Source organism: Siphateles boraxobius, unplaced genomic scaffold, assembly GCF_051911475.1.
Source record: "Siphateles boraxobius isolate OS27281-9 unplaced genomic scaffold, OSU_SipBor_1 130, whole genome shotgun sequence".
Lineage (NCBI taxonomy): Eukaryota > Metazoa > Chordata > Actinopteri > Cypriniformes > Leuciscidae > Siphateles > Siphateles boraxobius.
The window spans coordinates 39,702,125-39,728,840 of record NW_027508734.1 but is presented as its reverse complement, the minus strand read 5'-3'; the positions used below and the strand labels follow the sequence as shown (position 1 = coordinate 39,728,840).

General features: G+C 37.9%; 1 protein-coding gene across 6 annotated transcripts in view; it reads left to right on the top strand.

Moving 5' to 3' along the window:
• Window positions 1-1,641: 1,641 nt before the first annotated feature.
• Window positions 1,642-26,716, top strand: part of crtc3 (CREB regulated transcription coactivator 3) — a 45,892-nt gene continuing 20,817 nt past the window's right edge. Inside the window, exons 1-7 of one of the 6 annotated variants that reach the window (XM_077229429.1) lie at window positions 1,642-1,953; window positions 2,839-3,067; window positions 9,187-9,297; window positions 9,943-10,071; window positions 18,604-18,665; window positions 25,085-25,147; window positions 25,776-25,879. In XM_077229429.1, coding sequence (XP_077085544.1) covers window positions 2,936-3,067; window positions 9,187-9,297; window positions 9,943-10,071; window positions 18,604-18,665; window positions 25,085-25,147; window positions 25,776-25,879 — 601 coding nt within the window. In that variant the 5' untranslated portion in view covers window positions 1,642-1,953; window positions 2,839-2,935. Of the gene's footprint in view, window positions 3,068-9,186; window positions 9,298-9,942; window positions 10,072-18,603; window positions 18,666-25,084; window positions 25,148-25,775; window positions 25,880-26,716 lie in introns of all 6 variants that reach the window. The other 5 variants (XM_077229428.1, XM_077229426.1, XM_077229431.1 and 2 more) reach the window with 5 other exon arrangements.

The window sequence follows — 26,716 nt, the reverse complement described above, 5'->3', positions numbered from 1 at the left end:
AATACAATAATATATAAATTATACACAGAAAAACTGGTATGTTTAACTAGTTAATAATAATGAAAGTGTACAGTTAAGTCAAATATTATGCAAATATTCAAATTCTGCTATTCTGCTGTAATATTCCAGTTTTATGATGTTAAACTCGGGTCACCTGAAGCCTCGCAATGTGTCGGGGCGCTGCCCACGACCATACTGGCTAGTTGACATTTTTACAATAAATGCAAAAAAACACCATTTTTATATCCAAGATGATAACTAGATGTCACTTAATTAAATGTCTTACATAAAAGGGACATTGACTGCAAAGTTAAGAATGGAGTAATATTTACAGCACATTATAAACATTCTTGACAGGCAATAATATTCAGAGACTGAGTTGAGGATGTAAGGATGATTCATTGGCGCTTCAAACCCCAAGCCTTGGAGTTGATAATGAATATTGAAGTCACTTTGATATTGAATGCTGAGTTATATTTTAAAAAGATCATTCTCACATGCTCCTCTCATCTGAGCGTGACAAGAAGACATTATGTACAGCAGTGGCCATATTATCCTCTTATCTCTTTTGCCCATAATGCAGGGCTTCTTAAAACGGGCACAATGGAGGTCTTCTTTAAGTATAAAGGAACTAAAGACTTTTTTTTTGTATACGAAAAGAAAAATGGCAGCTGATCTGCACATGCCTTCGCAACAAAACTGAGGATGAAGTTACAGCCAGGAGGCCCTGAGTAAATACGATGAATGGTGGCAGATTTCTGGGTAAGTGGCACGCTCCTGAAAAAAGAATGAATGCAGTGTGTCAGGAAAAAAAGGCAGACTGATATTGCAGTGGTAGTCACTCTTTCTACTCTTTTATTTTACTGAGATCATGTGGATTTAAATATCTATTCATGTGTTTGGGCATCTTAGAGTCTGTTTTACTATTTACCAGGTGCTTGAATTTAATGTTTTAATAATAATTCAGTAATATTGTGTAATATTTTTACAATTTTAAATAACTGTTTTCTATTTCAATATATATTTCAAATGTAATATACATAACTGCAAAGCTGAATTTCCAGCATCATTACTCCAGTCTTCAGTGTCACATGATCCTTCAGAAATCATTCTAATATGATGGTTTGCTGCTCAAGAATCATTTCTTATTATTATCAATGTTGAAAACAGTTGCGCTGCTCAGTGTTATTTTAGATTTTATTTTACTTGTGTTAATATTTTGAATTAGCTTTAATTTGTAGTTTTCATGTTAATTTTAGTTTAATTTATATTAATTTCATTATGTGCTTTTGTCTGTGTATTTTTATTTAGAATATTGCTATTTAGGTTTAATTTATTTTTTATTTCAGTTTTCATATTAGATAGTGTAAGTTTTTATTTATTTCCAGTTACTAATTTTAGTGCTTCATAAACTTATTTCAGTTCATTGCCAAGACAACAACAGTCTTAAATAATATAACAGTATTATAATAAACACACATAGCCTACATTTTTGCATCTATTTTGTATTTCATGACCACATTTTTGTAGGATGTGTAGAGTAGAAGTTTTCAATTTCTATTTTTGCACGTTCTATATGACACCTTTAACATGAATAATAGGGCTGTGTATCCCTTTAAGGGAGCTCCACTGCCTCCTTGTGGACACAACTTTAAAAAAATGGTGTACAGTTTTGGGGCAGGCTAGTGTATTTTTTCCTCGGCTTGTTTTCACTCGGAGTGAGGGATCGAAGTTGACTAAACAAATGTGTGCCGTGGAGTCACGAGTCGGTGTATCACAGCTCAGGTGGATCTAGATGATGGACACGGAGAAGAGAGTCCAAGGGAGTACACGCGGACTACACGATCAGATTTCACCGCTGCATTTCACGAATCAGTAACATCTAAACATTTTCTCTGACTCGAATGACAACAGCGCTTGATCACTGGCCGCTGGTTGTCCTGCCGCAGGACAGTGAGTGTCTGTCTGGTGCAGTTTCATTTGCTAACCTTGCTGCAAAGTTGATGTCGCGCTTACATGTTTAATATGAGTTTTGAATGCGTAATGAGGTTTACATCGGCGAGACCACTTGTTGAAATCTCACGAAACTAAGTTCAGTGTTGTGAGCAATAAGATTGATCGAATTGACCATATAAGTGGGTCGTTTGCTGTCATTTAGAGTTCGTTTGTGACATTTCGGTAGTGATATTTTGATTGTGTCATATCGCTCATTAGCTGGTTAGCTGTTACGGCTGACTTTACCCTGTAACGTTACCTGACCGAGCAATCTGTCAATTACACACATTTAGACAGTTATATTACCAACTGTCTACCTAAATTCATAAATAATGGTAGGAACTTAAATATTTATGCGTAAATCGTAAAAAAACAAACAATTAAAATGCTTTTCGTCAGAATCTAAAGTATTTAGCTCGCTAGCTAGAGTCGTTAACGTTACTGAACTTGTTTCGTAAAGTCAAGTGATTATTTAAGCTTTTTTGTTTGGCATTGCACAGTATTCCACATCTCATCCTCTTTTTCCCCCCACGATACAAGGCAACAACTTGTTTTAGTGATGCCGAACAAAACTGTCATAAACGCTTGAATATAGCGATGTCCAGTTTCCTGACTAACTTTTAGCAAATTCGGTTCATCGCATGTATACAAAAAATAGCGTTATAAGGAATTCCTATATATCATCGTTACTTTGTACTTCAGCTGATTTAAGTTCATTAAGTTGTTATTAATACAGTTTCGTTGCGTTTTCCAGCTCATTAATGGTGGCAAAGCTCTTGTCATTAAAGCGACCTCGTCAAACCTCTCTAAAGCATCTGGGCTGCACTCTTACTCGCTTTTCAGACATGGAGGGACAACTTAAACACATTTGACGGACATATCGACAACATTCAACAGTCAGTTCCCTGCGAAGTTGATCTCGAAACTCTGCGGCCCAGCCATGTCTGGATCCCCGGGCTCGAGTGGCTCCAACCCGCGGAAGTTCAGCGAGAAGATCGCGCTGCACAACCAGAAACAGGCGGAGGAGACGCGGGCCTTCGAGCAGCTCATGACAGACCTCACCGTCTCAAGGGTAAGCACAGCCAAATTAGGAAATTACCTCACTCCCTCGATTTCATACATCAAATGCAGATGCCTAAGTGTGTTCTATGCGCGACTGTAAAATGCCCGACAGATCGAGCTCATGAGGAGGGATGAGAATGTCAGTGGCTCTCTGACTGCTGTCATTCACACTGCACGAATTTCGTTAAAGCGATCATACTTTTAATTGATCTCATCATATTTTCTAGTCATCACTTAATGATTTGTTGATTATGTTTAGTCTCAGCTGTGAGTTACAACACTCGTATTTTTTCTTTTAGTAAAGATGTTTTTGATAGTCATGACCCTAGATAGTCAAGTCACTATGGCAACCATAGTTTCCAGCTAAGATACCATAGTTACCACAGTTATTGTTACTACAATAACTGTGGTAATAACATGTATGACAGAATGAACACAGAAACAGAAGAGTTGTTTCTATGATGTGTGTGATATGGGGTCGGGGTAGCTCAAGTCTGTGAGAAGTTGAAATAAATTTTGTCTTTAAAAATATAGTTTGAAATAATTTTGTATGTGATTTCACAATGTAAAATAGTTCACTTGAATACACCTTCATTATTACACTTTTTGAGTGTGAGGTTTTGGATATGTGGAGGGAGTTTATTTGTTTGCGTTTGTAATGGATAATGTACAGTACAGTCAGTCAATTGTTATTGGAAAATAAACTGTCACGGTTATCGTGTGGAACGCACCGCAAAAACTAGCCTGACAGATGCTCACTGACGGCCAACCCTCGGCCTGGTGTGTCCCTGCCTTAAAGTCTATACAGTGTTGCCCTTGACATCAATCATTATTCAGAAGTACTTGACTGCATGATGTAGCGACTGAACCAGAATCAAGTATTCCAATGAGTGAAAAATCAGCAGAAGAGAACGTAAAAGCCATTCAACATTCTTCCAAAAAGTTTTCGCAGTCATGCCATGGTAGACACCCGCCACCACAGTTCTTAAAATAACTTCTTTTCTTTTTTTCTCAGTAAAGAACATTTTAATAATCTGAAGAAACTTTTTCCCCCATATCAAGAACCTTTTGTGCTTGGAAAGGTTCCATGGATGTTAAAGGATCTTCATGGAATCATAAATGCCAATAAAGAACCTTTATTTTCTAAAGAGTGCTAAAACTTGACTGATTTTATATCGTGTGGTCACTGACCACCATTACTCATGCCTCCGAGAAGATTCACTTAATGGGCTAATTTTTGATTTTAAACAAGAACTAGTAACTGGTGTTTTGTCAGAAGCTGTGGTAAACCTTTGTTGGAGTAATGTTGTCAAAGGCTTTTATTGTGCTGAGCTGCTTTGCATTTTCAGTTTCATTTACATGAACTTCATGTAAACATTTAGAGTAACATTTGTATTATCATCCTCTAGCTTTGGACTGACCAGTAAAAGAATATGCTCAGGCTGCTTTTCTGTTAGTTGTGGAAAAATGCTTGTGTGTATCTTGAGTTTGAGTTATGTTATTGTGGATGTCTGCGATTGATCCTTTTTTTTTTTTTAGCGTTTGAAGTATGGCTTCGAGAAAGGTTAAGAAATGTCGGTCAGGTGTAGTGGTTCAACTGTAGGTCTTTCACCAGTGGGAAGTGTTTTACCAGAAAGCTGCTCTGCGTCAGACAGCACTCTGTCTCTGTGTGGAGTCTGTAGGCGGGAATGAATGAACATGATCTGCCAGTTCATGATTTGGCTGCCTCCTCTTCTATGGCACAAGTAGTGGTTGTGTTTGTGTTATAGTACGTTGTCAGAGTTTAAAGACATAACTCATTACACACAATCTTTCTTGACAATGGAATGAGCCCTGGAGGAAAATGCTTGCATTTCAGAGAGGTAAAAAAAAAAAAAGAGGCAAGTTTGTGATCTCTCAAGCATTTCTTGAATTTTAAACATCTTGTTAATTTTTAAACATCTTTAGCAAAAGCGCTCAATACTACATCAGTAATTGCGAATGTTTCTATGTGGAAAGCTGACAAAAAAAAAAAGATTGTTGTAGGAATTGCACTTATCAGAAACATTTACATTGAATGTTTTCCAACCCTTGTTAGCAATGATCCACCAATTAAATGAGTGTATACTGTATGGCAATAATCCCAAAGTAAGCAGTGAAGTGTGTCAATTGCAATGAAATGACTAACAATGCTTCTGGCATGTCAAAGTGACCACTTTCTTTGTGTTTGGTTTCTCAACATTTCTCGAGGCGCTCAAATAAACAGATTTGCCACAGTGTTTACTCTGTAAACTTTTCGAGGAAGTGAATCTACAAACTGCTTAATTGTTTTAATGGTGTCTGTCTGCACATTAAACTGGTATCAACAGAGGGATCATTTGACAATTTTTTTCAAACAGTTGTCTTCTTTCGAAACAAGAACACGGTTCAGAATTGGATATGCTTTGAATGTCTGCTTGTAGAAACACATCTGACACCTTCACGTTTTTGTGGATCTGAGAGATTTGGCGGTAAGCAAACACCAGATGTTTTGCAGAGCTGTAGTGATTCTTGCCATTTTGAGTAGGATGTGATAAACAGAAATGTACACAGAACTTGTCTGTGTGCTGTTACAACACTTGTTGTCCATAAGCCCACTACATGTTTGCAAGTTATCCAGCTGCAGCCGTGCTCACTGTCCTTTGGACATGTCCAGCCTATGCAATTAGTGGATCAAGGTGTCTCTGTTAAGCCACAGTCACTAGACTTTGAACGTAATCTACTGCACTTTACTTCTTTTAATTCAGCTAAGTGTGTTCATCAATCAGACCTCTTCACGTGATACAAATTATCAGAATCACCAAACTTTGGAACGCTGCAAAAACTTCTTTGCATGAGCTTGCGTTTCTCCAGCATTCACATGCGTATGAATAAAAGTCAATGGAACAGAAAGTGTAGTGTGTCCGCCACTTTATTTTAAGATACCAGTACCTTTTTTTCATCTTAAGTGTTTGTTAACAATATTAAAAACTAAAACTGAGAATTGAATGCACCACCGCATGAGGAAGGTATTGAATTGGGGAAACTAAGGAACTGTTTAGTTAATTTTTAATTGAAAATAATGGAAAATAATGGAAAATAAAGGAAATAAAGTCCTTAAATCTGTTCATTGTGAAAACTATTACATTTAGTCAGTTTAAAAGTATGAACACAGTTAAAATATGGCTGTAGAAAACTCTGTAGAACAAGCAAGCAATATTCAGTTAGTTAAAATTGAGATTGAAACTAATTACATTTATTAATGAGAAATATTTATAAACCTGTTTGCTGTGTATTTAAAACATATAATCAGATTATTAGTACTATTACAGAAATCATACCTGTCTTAACTCTTTTTCTTTACTTGAATGTATCACAAATATGCTTCACATTAAAATAAGTGTGTAAGACTGTAGTAACTCCACCATAACGTTATTGGCCGAATTATGTTCATTTTTAATGTTATAGTTAACGATCCAATAAGACAATTTGACTGATATATAGAGCCGATAAATAATGGATTATTTCCTTCAGCTGAGACACTTCAGATGCCCACTGTTCACCATGATGCTTTTGAATTGCTTGAAATTTAATGAAATCACTTTGAAAAGAAAAACACAGTTAAGTACAACATGTGAAGCGCAAGCCATATAGGCAATATAAAATTATAATGAAAACACTACTGTCTAAGAATGTTGTGAATTATTTGTGCGCCCTTGTTTTAGCATGTTGTTATGGGAAGAGTGCTTGCAGAACGGAGTTACATCTTCATGACTGCACAGTCGACTTTGCTTGTGCATTCACAGCCTTTTTTTTTGTGCAAAATAATGTAAGTTGTAGTAACACTGTTTATTTTGTGTATATGCATTCAGAGCATGTAGCTCAAACAGTAATGCACAACGTTAACAACAATGATTGGGGTACTGTCATATTACATAACATTATTATGAGAACACTATTGTAATTTTTAATTCTTTGGGTTTAGTCACCGTGTTTCAACGCGTTGTTTTTATGGGAAGAGTGGATCCACAGCAGGAGTTACACATTCTGATAAACGCAACATAGTTCAAGTTCACTTGTGGATTCACGTCATTTTGTGCAGATATAAGTTATAATATGTTTATGTTGTATGAATATCTCGTTTTTCGTTGATTTAATTTACCCGCTAACAGAAAGCTTCAGTTTACGGCGTTCATTCAGCTCTTCAGCTTCAGCGCATGCAGCTCAAACAGCAATGCTGTTATTTGAAACGATAATATTAATTTCAGATGTTTCTTTTTCAAAGATATTGATGCAATATTATTAAGAACTAGCTCTTTTATTTTTCTCGTGTCATTTTCATCAACAATATGGTTTAATTGAAAATAATTTCATTATTGTCTGTGCGGAGGCTATTCCATTGCATTTATCCATGGCACATGCATTTTGATTCTTTATATGCAAGTAATGTTGTCCATGTTTAATGACTTGTTTGAATTATTTAGGCATTATTTAGTTTATTTTTAAGGCAATAGATTTTTTTTTATTAAGGTAAGTTGGCCATAGGAGTGTAAAATTAATTTTAAAAGTGTAAGTAAAACGGATAAAGGAACCACTGGTTCAAACCAGGCTACTGCTGTATATGTTTGATTTATGTTGAACTGCTTGGGAAATTTCTTTTAATGGTAAATCTTTTGTTTTTGAAATCAGGTTCTCAGAAATTAAATACAAATTTCGATTTATCAGCCAAAATTTCAGTTCGGCTATCAATATCGCCCAAATTTTTCATATTAGAGCCACCCCATGTAGTAACCATTCTCTGCAATGTTGTGATGTTGACAGAGGAGAGGAAGAGCATAAGCTTAAGCACGCTGCCCCAGGGAAATCCTCGGCTTCACTAAGCAGCTTGGTCCTACTCCACAGCTGGGGTGTCATTGTTTTGATAACGCTGTACATTGAAAGGCTGGATGTGAAACTACATGACCCCAGAGTGTGTGCTGAGAGCGAGGATCTGTGTCAACTCTGGATTTGAACCAGCATCTTGTTTACGCTTTGAAACGGTGTGTCTGATGAGTGAGAGAATATTTTGTGTTTTGTTGTTTTATGGCCCATTTTTATTTAAACACAATAATCTAGAGTTAAAGTTATGTTGGTAGATGCCAGTGTGGACAAAGCCATGATATATGCATATCTGACATCTAATTAAGGCAGCACAGTTAATCGGTAAAATTTGCTTTTTAAAATTGTTTTAAGGAAAACGGGCCAAAAAGATTAACACATCATGCACTGAGTGAACAGATTTTTTTCCAATCAAATGCTCTCTAGAAGGAAAGTGTCCCTCCCTCTAATACCACCTGTCATAGCAGATAGCAAATTTTGGTTCAATGCAAGTAAAGCTTGTTGGGTGTCTTTTTACAAAGGGGCAAGAGATGTCAAAAGGAAATATGTCACAAGAAAGCAAGCTGTTTTGATCTAAATTTGGTTTCACTTTATTTTATTGTTTTATCTTTATTATAACTTGGAACAAGTATGCCAAGACGACTGTTTATGTGAACATTGTGTGTTTTTGACATAACCTTGTGAGCAATTGACAGTATAAGCGTAATAAGGCGCAAAAGTTCTTTAGTTCAGTACACGCGAGCTGTGTGACAGCTTTATGTGCACACGATTCGAGTATGTGTGCTCAGAAAATTATTGGTCAGCAAATATATATATATATATATATATATATATATATTTAATAATGTAGCCCTTACAACTAAGCAGGACGTAGCTCAGGTTTTATGGTCTGGCTTAATGTCAGTGTGTTGGATTAAAAAGAAGACTTGAGTTTATGTGTAGTAACCCATTGATATTAAATGAGGTCAGTCTTTGAGATTCAAATTTTGTCCTTTGGTTAGTGGGAGGAAGGAACGCCTCCTGATTTGCTTGTGCCTGATCAGAATTGATAATTTTCATTGTTTACTTTTGCCGAACAACAAAATCCACACTGTCCTCCAGCTTGGGCTCAGAAGTACACTTAAAACCAAACTCACTTCCAAGAATTTCGACCTTAGTTAAATACATATAGCAACACCTTATAAAATGCCTGGGTAGACTCTCATTCTACGTTCTTTTTCAAATGCATTCACTGTGTCTTTCTTTTGATTAAAGGTGCAGTTCCAGAAGATCCAGCAGCTCCGTCTGTCTCAGAACCGGGCACAGTACTACGGTGGCTCCCTGCCCAACGTCAACCAAATAGGCAATGCCAGCACTGATTTCCAGGTACCCGGGTTGTCCTCCATCCGCTTCTCAAAGTGTACTAAATCTGTCCGGCTAGTATTGTTCATTTAGAAGAAGATAATCTCCAGCCATATACTCCGCTTTTCTACCCTCAGATAAACGATGTCAAGAGATGGTAATTGCAAACCTTCTCCTTATTAAACAAAGAGTGTGTTTGTCCTCACCTCTTAGTTTGCCCTCACTTCGCCTACTCCTTCAGTACACGGCTATCCCCACAAGTACACTTGATACAGCGGTGCGCTCCAAGAGCCGAAGAACTGTATCTGTGTCTATCCCCTATGGAAAAAGTGTTGTATACCTTCAGGTGAAAGTGCTCTTGTTGCTCTGAATAAAGCTTCTTTGAGACACCGAGCAGTGATCCCTACTTTTTGTCCGCCATGGGAAACCAAACCTAGAGAGGTAAAAGCACTTTGGAGTAGACTGAATTCACCTGGGGACGCAAGCTAATGGTGGCACATTGAATACTTTACTTGTGTGTGTGTGTGTGTATTCTGCATGCTTTATCAGTCCTGAATTATGAACACAGCATTTTCACTGACAATTTTTAGGCCGTTACTATCAAAGGCATTTAAAACGGATTCATGCATTTGTGTGCAGAATATTAACCAACATTTTATTTCTCCACAGGGGGTGTTTCCCTCCGGTCTGGACTCTGTGCGAGGGACTAGACACCATGGTCTGGTGGAGAGGGTCCATCGAGACCGCAATCGGATCAACTCACCGCACCGCAGGCCCATTGACAAGCACGGACGGCAGATATCCTTTAAGTTCACTGCTGTAAAGGCCTTTGTAGAGGGAAATTGTGATTTATAATCTGAGGGTCTTTATTTACGCTAGTAGATGCATCATTATTATGAGCTCAGAATGTTGTGTGTGTGTCATACATGTTGACCTTTGCTCATGTGGGAAGCTTTTTTTAGGCTTCAGGCTGCTGATAATCCTCTATGTATTGATATTTGCACTCTTGCAATGTGGGTGTGAATGAGTGGGTAACTGCAATCACCTGCTGTTTTCTCCCCACTCAAGAGAACCGTTTCGAGATTTAAATATCAGTACTCTGGTGTCCTCATTAGTGCGTCATTAATAAACCTTGCCGCAGATCGTCTTGAGTGTTCTGCCGCTAGTTCTGCATTCATTCATCACGCAGGTTGATGAAGTCAATGACTACGCCGGCCTGGCCGGTCTTTTATCTTCCTCGGTTGTGTAGTTGATGGATTTCTTTCATTCATTTTTCAGTGGTTGTCTGTAAGCTTAATCGTCTGTGGGCTCAAAAAATAATTTCGGTCTGCAGATTTAGCTTAGTGCTAAAGATGATTAAATAAAAAGTAAAAAGGCACTAATGCTTTTTGAGTTACCATGCTGTTTTGAAGATGTTTAGGGCATGAAAGAGTCTTCTGCTGATTTAGTTTTGATTTCATCTTTGGTCTTTTAAAGCCAGAGAGAACTTTTAGGGTTTGAAAAATCTATAACACAGTAAGAAGCTACTTCCATAGTCATTAAAATTGGAATAGTTTGGGAATGGTCCACTTGCTCTGATGCCATGTCATACGAAAAGACAAAGACAGTGTGAGGGAGACAGAAGAAAAAAAGTGTGGCAGAGTTGAGTTGCGCAAGAACTTGATGTTCAAACTATGGGTTCAAAGTAATTCCACACTATGCGCCACGGCCGCCCTTTTTCTTTGAGCGGGAAAAAGGCATTTGTGATGGTGACCGCAGTCATGCTAAAAACTGCAAGACCTGTTTGTCAGAACTCGGCTCTGTGAATTGAGCCACTCCCTCCCCGAGAGCTGAGGATATTCTTGCGTATTCTCACGGGTTTCTTCAGAGTCTCAGATGATTCTTCACCTCGTTGTCTTTTTGTATTATTATGCTTTTGATTGTTTGCCTTAATTGCTGACACTTGTTTCTAGTTGTCTCTGAAACAAAGAATTTTTTTTTAATGAGTTTAATGAGTAAATGGTTAGCTGGGTTGTTACAGTCTTCCAAGCTTTTTGCTCTAGGCCCAGGACTTTCTGGTTTTTGTTGTTGTTGTTGCTTTTAGTTTGAGAATTCAGCATATGAATGAGTCGACTTACTAACACATATTAATCTGATGCTTCAAAGATTCCAGACTGATTCCATTCCGACTTATTAGTGGTGCATCACTGTTACTATTTCTCATTATTAAAGTTAGGACTTATCCTCCTCTACATTTGTGACTGATTTTACGTTTACATTTTGGTTTTTGCTTTTTGCTTTTTTTCCAAAGCAACTAGAATTGCTTCATGAAACTATACATTTTGTCAGTTCATGCATTCCCTAGCAATCAAACTCATGACCTTGGCGTTGGTGGCACCATGTTCTACCCTTTGAGCTCTCTATCAAAAACAGTTTCAAGGAGAATTACATTTTTCAGAAACGCAAGTAAATGCACCACTGCTGTGATTTGCAAACTAAATTGCACCATTTTATGCTCGAGATGGCCAATGCTATAATAGAGCCATATATGAGCCATATAAAGCTTTTGCTTTAAACCGTGTGCTTTTTTTTTGGCAGTATGGCATGTCCGCTTACTATAAGCATCCTTCAGATCTTTGAGATTTTTTTTTTTTATAAATATGGGCAGTTGTGAGATATATATTTAGCATTATTTTAGTCTTATTTATGTGAGGCAGATCGATTTATTTCGGGCTTGTTTTGTTTAACCCAGTTGTTGCTTTTCCTAGAATGATTTGGCAACAATGTCTCTATGGACTCTAATGTATTTGGTGCCCCTAGACCACAGGGCCTGTGAACGCAACTACGGTGCAGAGAATAGGACTTGTCAAAATGTGGGAATGAGACGAGATGTATTTCCCGGTGATTTGCTTGCTGTGCTGATAGAAATGAGAGACATCTCTGATGCATGTTCAAATACGTCATTAACGTCTAGCCGTTCAATTTGATGTAATGTTAATTCAGGTGTCACTTCCTTAGTGCCTGTTTACACCTGTGCAAATTCATGTGTTTTCTCTGGTCAGATAGCTATCAAATTGTGAAAAGACCCGGTGTAAATGCCCTCTGAAACGCTTTCGTGATCGATTTAAATCCGATCACTCAAACTTCACTTCACTTTTCCTCTTTGTCTCCATCTCTGTTTGAAATCTTCACCTTTACGTGGGTTGTGCCTTGGCACGGCACAGCGCGGATGAATCCAATGTTTTTAGGAGAATGTACGGCTGTCAGTCACCGGCCGGTGTGGATACTGTCATTCAGAATCACAGACTATACTTTTTGGAAGTATGACCAACATAAGAATTTTCACCGGAAAATGCCATCTGAACAAGTAACATCAACTTTTGTTCTGACCAACTAAGGGGAAAAAAAAGCATTGGAGTAAATCGCGCTGATTAAATCTAACGATCGCTTATCATATCACGTCAAACCGTGCAAATTATACTTTGTTCTCAAAAATGTTAATGTTAACAACATCAGCATTTTGTGACTACATTTAATACCCTTCTGATATTATCCTTGTTTTCGCATGGGCCCAGTTGCAGTCTCTTTTTTTCTCTAGCCACTCCGAAGTCTGAACGAAGTCTTCGGCTTTTTACAACGGCTGAATCTTTAGTTGTCACTGCTGATTGTCGTTTGAACCTTTCTGGATCCGCCATCAAATTAATGTTTAATTATATCAAGTGCTGTGAGAAAAGGCTATAAATCTCCACCTCCAACATCCTCATACGGAATATAGCCTACTAGCCGAGACACCTTCTTTATGTGTACAGATGTGACGTAATGCAAAGACATGCTCGAATTCCACCAGTACCACTGGAATTAAAAACATTATTACAAGCTTACTGTTTTAAATCGAGCTAATGCAAGCAGATAGTTTTGAACACTGTCTGGTTATGTACTTGCTCAAATTTTTTTTGGATAATTTTTAACCCAAAAAAGTTACGGACTGCAGCTTTAAATAATTGTAAATTTAAAATGCATATTTGAATATTTGAATATTTGAAAATTCCTTTTGTATACTTTTAAGCATTACTTTCTAACGGTGTGTTCAATGAATACTGTAGATAAGTATTATACCTGTGGCGTCAATTATTGACAAGACTGTATGATGCATCAGGTGCACCAACATAAGGTGCGTTACAGAGTGTACATAATGCGTTAAATACTTTTTGCATTTTAAATAAAGGCTTTAAGTAAAATGTTACCAAAATCGTTTTCAGTAATTGAAATGAAGCTTAAATGAAATCAAATATAATTCTTAGATTAAAAACTTATTTTTTTTAAATCAGTTGCCAAGGCAGCATTTCTAATTTCCTTTTAAGTTGAATAGCTAATTTGCAAAATCTAACACTGAAACAAAAAAAATGAATTATAGAAAGCTGAATAGAAATGTTTTAAAGAAAACGGATACTAATAAAAATGACAAAATTACTAAAACTTAAACTTAAATTGAAATGCAAACTGAAAATATAAAAATAAATAAAATATAAACCTAAATAATATTTATTACTATAGTAGCATATAATAAATAATACTAAAATAACACTGATGTTCCTGGAAACCACTTACAACACCCTGTCATTATGATGTTATGTTTTTCACGGCCATACGCCACTTACATTTTCTTTAAAAAGAAAAACATTTTTTAAATCTTCTTAAACTCAAAACTAAACTCTGCATCTAATCGAAATAAACAGAGACTTTCCAAACAAACATTCGCCCACAAGGCTTTTCTCTTAATGTCTAAAGCGTTTCATTTTCATGCCACTCTAATTCTGCTGAGTGAGAGAAAATGAGGAAGGATTCAAAGCCCAAATTTGCTTTCACTTTGATTTTTTTCTTTCTTCAGTGCCAGATGTCCCTCACAGTGTTGGCTTGTTTTGCTCCCATCGATTCAGCCACGTCTGCCAAGATTAGACTCTCTCACAGGCTCGCCAACCTAACGCTGTCCAACTTCCTCCTATCCCATGTAGTTGCCTTCAAGCCGCATGTATCATCCCAGATGCCTTGATTTGGCTTTTGTCTATGTTTCTGGAATCATGTCCTATTGGAGGGCGAGCGGTGTGGGTCGAGTGTGAAATGTCAGAGAGAAAGGTTAGCTCACCCACGCCATCCTGGAGCTTCTGAGATGAAGGTGCTGTCACAGCCACCCTGTCTCTCCACACCGCTTCAGCAGCCATGGCCTAATTAGATTTTAGGAAGGATCCCTCGTAATCCAAGCCGCCTGGCTTATGTCATCATCACTCTCCCCAGGCCGAGCATCGACAACAGTATTTACACAGTCGAGCTAGGGATTTCATACAAATGATATGGGGTATAACATAGTCTTAACTATGAAGTGGTCTAAAATGGTTTTACTGTGGCCTGGCTTTGCCTGCTCGTTGGTTGTGCTGTGTCGTGTCATGGTTCGGGTCACGGGGCGGGCTGGTGGTTGAAGAGTTGGCATGAAGAGCTCAGTCTCTCATTACTGCAACAGAACTGATGGCTGTGTTTTCCAGGCCGATGCAGATGTTGAACAGAAAAAGACTCTATCCTGCTTTCTGTCTTGTAAATCCACCCATCCCCCCATTTGGATGTGAGAGTTTTGGCACAGATGGACATGACGAGGCAGCATTGTCAACATCGGTCTGAGTCGAAGTAACAGTGTTTACTCAAGGAGTTCTTCTGCTGGGCTATTTTCTCTCCCATAATTCTTGTAACTTTTGTTTTAGTCTTGAGTGGGTTCGGACAGCTAATGTAAGTTTTAAAGGGGTCATATCATGAGAAATCAAATGAGAAAAGTTTAATGTAATATGAAAACGTTATGTAAGAGGCCGTTCACACAATTTCCATTCCACTGTACTACTTTTCTATTGTTTTTCAATGCAAAACTACGTGCTAGACGGACATCTTTAATCATTGTGCTCGCTGCTCGCGTCTTTTGCAGCGTCTCACACATAACTCTGCATTCTAAAAACGCAGCACTCAAGTGAAAATAAGTTCAACCTTTAAAAACGCATTTCTAGACCTTGCGCATTTTTTCGTTCCACTGGTCGATTTTGAGATTTTGGGATATTTGTCTTCAATAACATGTCTTCTTTCAGACTTGTGCTGAAAAAAAGTCCAAAATACACATTTAGGTCTTTATTTTACTACACTTTGTCTGTTTGCGTGTGTAGATTTCTCATAAATTCATCAAAAGTTGGCGTTCTAAATCATCCCGCTGTTCCGCGATCGCTGTCTGCACCCTGGCATCACACACACCGTTAGAAAGCTCTCTCTCTCCTTTGCTGTCAGATTCAAATATGGTCATTTCCTGTTTATCAGCAACAATCATGAAAGTAAAATGGGCGATTTAACTCGAAATGCTCAATCTCGTTGGCTGATGCCAATTTCTGACAACGTGATTCGTTCAGAATTGTCACGTGACGCGCTCTGACATTATATACATGCATCACATATATTCTAAACTTTACACACTATATATACAAAACACAACACATTTCAGTTTTTGTATAATATAATTACTATATAATACTAATCAAATCTGTAATTGTGGGATCCTAAAGTGGTTGTGAGTCCCTCAGGTGGATCATATTCACCTGTGTGATGGACTGTTGATGTGTTGTTTTGGATTTTATAATCAGTGATGGATGAAGCAATGATGAGTTTTCGATGTTAAACAGTGAGATACATTGATTTTACTTGGACCTAAAGCATATTTTGTCTGTAATTCATGGCTTTCAATAGAAATTAGTGGAATTTTGCCATAAAAATCTTTAAAGGCTGTTTTCTCAAAATGAGTTTTTTTTTCACACTCCGAGTAACGTTTTTCCACTTCTGTAGCACCTACATACACCAAACTTTACAGTCGTATTCCTAACTATATTGTGAAGGTTTGTCCTGGGGGATTTGTTGATATATCATTCTTGGCCTGATTTATATGACATTTTATGCCTAAAAATAGGGCGGAAATCAATTTTTGAAGGCTATTGGCAGTATTTTCTGATTTACAGGGTAGCAAAAGGAGATATTCCTAATCCCCTCTGGTAATGTCTTTTCATTGAATATATCAACAAAATGCAAAAATAATTTGAACCTTGTTTTTTTTTCAATGGTCATATTCGTCACTTCAAAATATATGCAAATTAGTGCTTATTTAATTAGATATAGCCTGAATAGCATATTTAAACATAATATTAAATAAAACTTGCAATACATTTTTTTTCTCCTATTCATGCGAGTAATCAACTGGTAAAGTTTCATGGTGGTATCTGTAAGTTAAAAATTGTACCCTATTCACCTGTAATGTCTCCCCTTACAAGCGAAAACTTATTCTGTGTGAACCGGCCCAAACTTTTTGAACTCAGCGCTTCTTCAGTCTGCAAAGCATCTATTGAATCAAAGCTGCAAAAAACAGCTTGAAATCAAATGTGCCTACCTGGTTTTCAGAGACATTGCCCATCTGGTCACAGTGAGGTAACAAGGAGAAAGTATGATAGATTCTAGTGTTTTCAAAAATATTGATATTTCGATATGTATCGATACTGAAATATCTGAAACGGTTCCGATACTCCTCTTCTGCTGTATTGATACACCGACACCAGCTGCGTGTTCTCGCTCCCTCTTCTCTCCGACGGCGAATTGACACATCTCATTCACTCCAGTTAAATAGTGTTGTGTTAGGTCCTGAATTTCGGCATGGGGTTGTGGGTATTGCGAATAATTTTACCTTATTTCCCGCAAGTTTCTCGCTCTCACCAAAAGCGTTCGCACCCCTGATCTATATCAGTGTGGTGTAGCCGCGCGCATAAAGCCGCCTCTCAAACAACTCACGAGTAATCTGTATTTAATTTTTACAATGCAGATTATCCAGTGTTATTTTTCCTTTTTGTAGTATTCCTTACCTGAAATACTACTGTTAGTCCCACCTGAAAACTTTAAAGCCATGTTTATTTCATTGTCTCTTTATTCTATTGTATTTATTTGTGCCATCATTTGCTATTAGTTTATTAGTTCTTATTTTATTACTGACATTTTACTTTAGTTTAAAGTTTCAAATAAAACATCTCTGTGCTGTGTGTAAGCTATTGCAAAAAATGTACTCAAATTATTAAAAGGAGATGTTGTTTTCCCATAGGTTTTGAAAATAGTATAGAAAATTGATATGTTTCAAGGTATCATATCGAAGTTAGAAATTCCAGTATCATGACAACACTAATAGATCTTGTGACATGTTATAGATCTTATTGTAAACCATTCATTTATATATGGATCTCTCTCTTTTTTGACCTTGTAATATTTAATCAAAATGTCATAGCTCAATCTTTAAGTCAAAACGACAGACTTCTCTCTGTTGACACACTGTATGACGGACTTCTCAAGTCATTTTAGTCCGATTAAACCCTGCTGCTTCACAATTGACTGCAAGTTCACTTTCATTTTTTCAACCGATTAACAGAACCAAGTACCTGCTCTGCATTTTTTCCCCCCCAATAATCCGGTAAACTCTGATGTACATCATAATATGGATGGTCTGTCTACTTCTGTTTCATCGCAACTTTAGATGGCAGAAACTTTAAATAGATAGGTGATCCAAAAATGAAAATTGTGTCGTCATTTACTCACCCTCATGTTGTTCCAAACTTGTATGAATTTCTTTTTTCTGCAAAACACAAAAGAAGATATTTCGAAGAATCTTTCAATTGTTTTGGTTTGGATGAAAACCGAATTTTAATTTTGGGATGAACTATCCTTTCAAATCTTTGGCCAACTTTGTAGTTTTCATTGCTGTGTGTAGTGTATGATCAGGTTTTTTAAGCCAGTTGACATGCCACTGAAAATAGTACACATTTGTTGATCTTGAACAGCCATTTTGGTGCCTTGCAAACTTGTCGGAAAAAGAAATGTTTAAGTTCTGTGAAGTATTCCTCTGATTTGTTAAAATATATTGTTTTCTCGCTGGTTAACTGGTTAACAGAGTAACAAAGCTGTTTTGTTCAAATTTTAAGACGACTACAAGATTGTTTTCAAACAATGAATTTGAGTTACATTTATAAGTGTGTAATCTATAGCTTGTTGCACATTTTAATTTTGTGAAGAAACAACACTAAGAAAAAAAAGTTTCAAAAGTAAACATCCTTTATTGGGAAAATTTTTTAATATTTCTTTCAAATATAAAAAAATATAGTAAATTAAATTTTAACTAGACAGAGAGTGGAAAAAAGTCTCAAGAAATTAGATTTATGCCTTTTATATAAACCAGGATTTGAAGCACATGTGATTTTGTCATTTGGCTGTGAAAACTTTGGAGGCTTTCCTTGACTGTACTACGCTGAGAGTTCTCCATATGGAACGATGTACCTTTCTCCTCCCCCGGACAACAGCTGGAGAAGGTGAGTTCTCATTTATTTACATTACATTTATGGATATGGCAGATTTTTTTACCCAAAGCGACTAACATTGCATTCAAGGTACATTTGAAAAAAAAAAAAGATCAGTTCTTGCTTTCTCTGGGAATCGAACCCCGGACTTTGCCGTTTCTTGCTACAGGAGCTACGACGGTTGAACTACAGGAAAGATGATGCTATCTTGAAATGATGTCATCTTAGTGTCATCAAGCGGTGTTGCAAGAGAGATCATGTCACATTTGAGGGAGTGTTAATGCATGTTTTGCATTTGCATAGGCTATACCTGCAGATGCCTGAAAAGAAAACAGTAGCGATGACATGTTTTTTCAGCATGAGGAAAATCCGCATCCACAGCAATGACAGATAACACCAGTAAAAGGTTAGATAAAAATAAAACAAAGGTGTTCAAAGAAAATTACGCACATCGTGTCGTTCTCGACTATCTGGGTGATTAGAAATCCGTTTTCTGAGAACAAATGCTCACGTTTGCTCTGCACAAATGTCACTCTTCTGGGTTCAGCCCCAGTGAGGTGTAACCATTGGACGGTTTTCATCATTTGTTTACCAAGGAGGGAATTGCAGCCAGTAATAACAGGCTTAAGGAAGCTTCTCCTCATCGTAGTCTGTGTTTTGAATGCAGGCTTGGCCGACGCCCAGCGTAGCATCTTACCAGCAAGCTGCCTCGTCCTCCATGTTAACTCTGCGACTTGTAAAACTTTCAGAGTCCACGCCCTGTGGCATTGTTTACACCTGAAAACTGGTTTGCCCGATCAGCTTTTGAGCGGCCTTCTGTTCCCACTGTGGCGAAACACTGCTGTGACAGCCATATGCCATTGAGTGGCTCACATGAAATACTAGGTACAGGGCTTTATATTATTGCTTTTAGTTCGAAATGTGAATTTATATGACAGATCAAACACTGACCGAATTGCATCGTATATGTTGTTGTGCAAAGCAACACAGATGGGGATAACAGAAGATGAACCCTCATGCGGAGTTTAGCTGAATATATGATCTTAGGCAAACTTGAGAGCTTCATTATAAATCCATAAACCGTGAGCGGTTCACTCCACTTCAAGGGATGTCTCAGAGGCATCCCATGAATTATGAAACATAGGATTCAGAGGATCAAGCACAGTTAGATATTCTGATTCTACAATGTTTATTTCAGAAATTTGTACATTGCCTTTTTGTTTTAATTATATCCAGTTTTCTTCTCGTCTTCAGGAGTGTTGTCTTTGTGTCCTCGCGAAGGCTGAATACTAACCACAGCATTTCTCTCTGATTCTAACAGTCTTTTTTTTTCTACTTCCTCAAGGATGAATGTTCAGCTATTCTTTAAATCTTTTCTGTGTAAACAGCACTAACTAAACCTGCCAGATATTTTGCTAGCTAGCTACCCCTCAGAGCCGCCCTCCCCCAGAACAGATCGTGAGCTCAGCGTGTTTGTACACCCCCCCTCCCCCCTCCCTTTTACTCTGGATCAAATTAGCATTTGCTAAAAACCGTTGTACATGTTTTGGTTTGGTTTTTGTTTTATTCCAGTTTGCTCGATTGACCTTGCACAAATATATGTGATTGAATAGTGAGTGTTCTGCTGTCTTTTTTTTTCTGTTGGCATCTTGCGCTGTAATATCTCCTCACGTGATTAAAAGAAGGCCTGAACAGATGTTTTCTGTCTTTGCGGACGTTAGAGGTTAAGCTAGGTTTAGGATGAGTCAGAGAGCGATTGCAAATGGTTTTTGGCATTTTTAACAACACGTTTTGTTTGTGATGTCAGCAGTTTTTTTTGGTCTTGACAGTGTGACACGTCATAGAAAATCTGCAGATTTACTAGTGTTTGGTTTGTGTAGATGTAAAAGGGATGTTTGCTTGGATGTTTGTGGTGCTTTAACTCATGTAAAGAGAAGGGAAGGGAGGGGTTCTGCTTAAGGGAGGAATCAAGGCCAGTTGGCAACAAATCGGTGATTATGGTTATAATGTTCGCGAAATTACAGTGGGAATTTCCATTTGAAGGGTACAAAATAGGGCCTGAAATGATTGATCTCCCCCTCCCTCGTTGGTGATGGGTTTTACTTTTAAAAAAAATATCCTCAGGCGGTCAAACAAATGATTTGCAAAGTTTGCAAAATGTCTAATTTTTAATCAAATAAACAGAAATGTAAAATATAAATTGACAAAAGTCCTGGGTAATGGTTGCTAATTTTATCTTAAACTATATTTTAGATTAAACTGTCACTCAGTAGCAGAAAGCAAATTTGGGATCTAATGTTTTTTTCTCAAAGGGATAGCTCACCCAAAAATGACATTTCTATCATTATTTACTCACCCTGATGTCATTTCAAACCCATAAAACTTTGGCTAATCTTTGAAACTCAAATGAAGCCTGAGAGTTTTCAGTCCCTCCATTGAAATCCTAACTAAAAATGAGTTAATAAATGCATAGTGAAACAATTCCATATTTTTAAAATGCCAATAGTTTCTCAATTTTATTTATTTACTTGACTTTTACTTATTTACTTTCTCCTTGAAGGTGCCTTGTGTCATGTCCGCCAAAAAATCAATTCATACTCCACATTCCATACCAGACGGGGGTAGTATACCTTCAGAAAGTGAGTTGGTCTACTCTAGAGTAACAAACGAGAAACGGCATAGTCTCTATGCTCCGCCCCTACCTTCACAACGACCCTAGAGCCGAAGCCGAGCCAACTCCTAATAGAGGACGTTTTGACTCCAGAGGAACGTTGGTTGATGTCAAGTGATTTTTAAATATGACATCTTCAAGCTACTCCCATTCACCTTTACCAGTGAATATGTTCATATTCGTTTTGTTCATATTACATTTTTATTGTTAGTTTGAATTACATTAATTTGACAGACAGCATTCGCTGATGTTGACCAAGCTAGCGCCATTCAGAGCTGCCAACTCTCACAAATTCACGGTGAGACACACACAATTGACACTTTTCACACGCTCTGTCACGCCACACATCAATTTTGACACGCACAGAAAAATCGCAAAGCAAAGAGGACACGGAGACCGATAGAATAGACAGAGCAGGTTAGTTATGATATCAAAAAATCTCAGCTCTCCGATTCTGTCAATTTTATTACGCAATTCAAACAATAAATACCGTTTTGGCGCTTGTAAATGTTACACGACAGATCCCTGGCGCACGTGAACCGATCATCTCTACTAGCTAATAGTAAAAAAACACGAACACTGTTGAAAGAGACAGTATGCTACAACTTAACAAAATGTATTCCTCATACATAATATCGACCAATCATTTTTTTTAATCAGCGTGCAGAGGTCAATAACATAGCTGGAGAACAAATATGTCAGATTTACCCCAGGAAAGCAATTTAATAAACATAATATAATTAGCTAATGTTACATTTTATCATCACCTTGGTAGAGACGGGCTCTGGTAGATAACAGGTGAAAACCGGATCGGATCTGTGGGTAGAGCTAACCATCAAACACATCAGGTTCAAGTACGCCCACAAGCCGTGCGAGTTATTTTTGTATTGCAGTTTGGCTGGTGTTACCCGCATACCGCCTCACATGGCAGAAACTGGTATTATGACACCTGTCGAGCCGTGGCTAGTAATTTAGCATGCTAATTCAGGTTGACATCTCTGCAGCACTATAACTTGTCATTTTTTTTAATGACATCATCGCCCTTATTTCTTCTCATTCTTTTGATGCGTGTAGCTCATTTTTTTTGGATATTTTTACCTCAATTCTTACACATGGCACCTTTAATGCTTGTTCTGTATTATTTTAAATAATTTTAAGTTATCTTGAGGCCCCCTAGTGGGCCCCAGCCCCCTGGTTACATTTAACACTCAGTAAATGAGCATTGGGTGCTAGTATGAGTAGTCTGTAGGTGATTGGTCATGGTTCTCTATTGGTTTAGGAGTGCAGTGGGCAGGTGTTTGGCCAGCAGAGGATGATGGTCCTGATTTACTGGGAGGCTCATCCTAACGTATGCCCTTTGAGGAACTGTTTACACTTCTCTCAACACATCTGTGATGCATTACCTAATGCAGCACACACTGGTAAGGGTTAATGAGCTGAAAAAGGCGTCACCCTCAGCTCATTAACCCTTCCTTTCCCTTCACCCCACAACTTGGTCCAACCAGTGCAGATTTCTGTTGCTTATTCACGCAATAACCTGATTTATGGGTGGCGGATGTGTTTTGTGGTCAGTTCACAGGCCTTCTCAGTTCTATCACCAGAAAAGGAAATGTACTGGACTGAGGTAGTATGTTGCCAATATAAAGATGTAGTTGGCATTGAAAAGGTTGAGAGAAAGAGAGCCCAATACTGTTTTGGAGATTTTTATCGTCCATTCCGAACACATTTTTCTTTGGTTATTTTTTGACACAACATATTCTCAGGTCTAGATAAATATTGTGTGAACCTTCCTGAACTAACGTTAATGTTGTTTACGGGCTGAATCTCTGTGTTTTAGTGTGCCCCAGAGCTCAGTTGCATCCGTAGGGACGACAGCGCTACTATGATACTTTCAGGCTCAGTTCTCCCTGGGGTACAGCTGTCCCTCTGGTGTCTGGGTAAACGTGGGCTGGTTCTGAATCCTAGGCAACATCCATATGGTTCCCTGTGGAGTTCAGCTTGACTGGGTCAGGAACTCGGGTCAGCGCTGTTCTCTTAGTCCCACGCTCTCCCATCCTGGATCTGAGCCTCTACTCTTCCCAGACAAGACTTCCTCTGGGAGGTTTTCTAGAAAGGCATTCGACTCAAGTGTGATCCAACAGCAATAGGCTTTCATTGAAAAAAATCTCTCCGTTTTTGGTGGTCTGCCTGATGCCAGTTTGAAAACATCTGCTTTTCACGTCGTTGGTGATCAAGGGTCAGATTTGAATAACAAGCCGTTTTCTAGTAACTCCGTTAAGACTTCCTGATGCATTTCTATTTATGCCATATACCGCTGCCTTTAAACTCATCTATTTTAAGTCTTATATTCTCCAGCATGGGTGGTCGATGGGCACTGACTTTAGTGCTTCATATGGCATGTGCAGCTAAGCCCTAATGCACTTCAAAGCACGGGGAACAGACCGGCTTAACAGAATCATTAGAAAGAAGGCCACTTTCTGTTGTCACAAGGAGTATCTTTTTTTCCCTTGAGCATTACATCACCCTAGTGTGGTCTGGCATACTGTAGCCTCTCCTTGGCAGCAGAGCGGGCTGCAGGAAATCTGTTTATTATTTCTCTTTATTGTCTTAGTGATAGGAATACGTTAACCCTGTTAGTGGGAACCACGGGCTACATCTGCTGGGCTTCTTACGCCTCTACACGGGCGAACATGGATCGTTATACATTCATGTCTTGCACTCGCCGTGAGTAATGGCACCGCTGAGTTATGATATCAATGGCTGCTTTGATAAGCAGTTACAGATATAATTTAAGAAATATTTATACACTACCGTTCAAATGTTCTCCAAACCTGCATTTGTTTGAGCAAAAATACAGAAGTATTGTGAAATATTATTAAATATAAATTCAACAATAATTGTTTTCTATTTGAATGTAATTTAAAAATGTATTTTATTCCTGTGATGCAAAGCTGAATTTTCAGCATCATTACTCCAGTCTTCAGTGTCACATGATCCGTCAGAAATCATTCTAATATGCTGATTTGCTGCTCAAGAAAAATCTTATTATTATTTTTGATATAATATTTTTGATTTTGATGTTGATAACAGTTGTTCTGCTTAAGATTTTTGTGGAAACAGTTATACTTTTTTAGGTTTCTTTGGATTAATATAAAGTTCAAAAGAAGAACATTTATTTGAAATCTAATTGTTTTTTTTGTCATTTTTGATCAGTTTAAAATCTGAGTCTATTTGGATTTAGGCCTGAAAGAAATCCTCTGTCCTCATCACAAACCACAATCTTTAAGGTCACAAAGCCTTTGATTTTTGTCCCTGAATTGCATGGCTGTCACAAAGATTAAGGTTTTTATTTGTGTTGATTTGCGTTTGTGGCCAATAAGATGTATTTGTTTATTTGGTTTAGCTCTGTATCCTAATTTCCCGGTGAGGTTACTCTGCTGCAGTGTTGCCTTCGTGTTTCTTTCATTAACCATTAAAGATATTATAGCACTTTTGTTTGCTCTCAGACGTAGCAGATCCAATCTAATTGAAGCAGTAAATCAGTGCTGCACACAGTGTCAGACTAACCTGGGGGAATAGGCTCTGATTTTCTATGACTCTCTTTATGCTTTCCTGAAGGTGTCACAGAGAAATTTTCACCCTGTTCGCTCTCTTCTTCTCTTTTGTCTCTTGCTTGCTCATCCTGCTGTACTAACCCCTGAGCCAGAGCTACAGGTTCAGTACAGTAGTGAGTAACACGTGACTCTTTCCATTTCTAAAGGGAGCAAGTGCCATGGACTGAAGAGAAACGACCTGGATTTAGATTAATATCACAGCTTAACAGGTGACCTTTGACTTTCAAATTCCTCTCATGGATCTACTCTGGACCTGTCTTATTTGTTTTTTTTCTCATTATCATCTCCTGCCGATCTCCTTCTTTTGGCTCATTCTCCTTCTTGTGTTTTAGATATTATTAAATTAGTTTCTTTATCAAGTCTTCATACAAACAGAATGATTTCAAGCAAATCACAGATGCTGTTTTTCTACTTGGCCGAATATTCTCTGTACACTAATATTTCACTGGACCAAACTAATCCAAACCAGGGATCATTATTTCTACTAATCTGTTTTGTTTTCTTTCCCCATCACCACACTCATTATTGTGATGTAGAGTGACTGCACCCTTGAACTATTGCTCTACAAATAGCAAAAACAGCACTAAAACTGGTGTTTTCTTTTTCAATGTCACCTAAGAATGGTTTAATGATCAAACCTGATAAAGGATGTAAAGCAGAGAGAGACTCTGGAGGACAGTGAAGTGCTCTTGAGAGTGCCATCATGTATAGTTGCTTAATAAAGGCAGTGAGCGAGGGCAAAGGGTCATGTGGCCATGGCTCTGATCAGCAATTTTTTTAATGATGGCTCACTGACCGAGCTGTTTCGTTTCCCTCCATCCTTCCCTTCTCCCACAGAACAAACTCTGACTCAGCTCTGCACACCAGCGCCATGAGCCCAAACCCACAGGATCCTTTCGGCATGAACCAGCAGATGGGCAGAGGACCTCCTCAGCGGAACGGTGAGCTTGGCTTCCTCCCTCTAGGCCTGTTTACATATTAATTTTGAGCCAATTTAATACCGACACAACCATATTCTAATTATTGTTATTCTGTGCCATAACAGTTTGGTTGAAACAAAATTGCACAGGGGTCAAATGGATTGCACAATGTCAGGCATGGATGATAAATCAATGATTTATAGCAGACCCAAATCAAAGCGTCGCACCCGTGGTGCAGCGTGTTTGCATGACACAGCTGGGGCTCACTGTCATGATGTTTATCTAGTTGTCTTGGTTACAAACGCAGGCATTTCAGATGGTATGCTGAAAATGGTTGACAATTAGCCAGGCCCAGTGTGCTGTTAAAGGATGTGTTTTTTTTAGAGCTCTCGTAAACAAATGAATGTACATCCCCATGAGCGTTACAGATAGTCTGGCTCATCCTCCCCTAAAAAGACAGATAGCCAGAGTTCTCATACACTTGCTGCAGTGAAGATGTTTGTAAGACTGTAGGATTATGTCATAGGGCGGGATAATCTTCCTCCATTCTACATTAGGAGTGAAAGTGTTTCATCATTGTATCAGTTGAAGTCTGGCAAAGAAATTTGTGGCTGTGCCAATACAATAATACGATAAACCTTTTTTTTATGATATTGCATCAGCTCTTCACTTTTATTGAATCATGTATTCATTGAATCAAAAGTACAGTAAACATTTATAATGTAATAAAAGTCCTATTTCAAATACTTTCTATCCATCAAATAATCACATTTTCCACGAAAATATTACTTGGCAAAACCGTTTATAACTGATAATAACAAGAAATATTTCTTGAGCAGCAAATCTGCATATTATAAT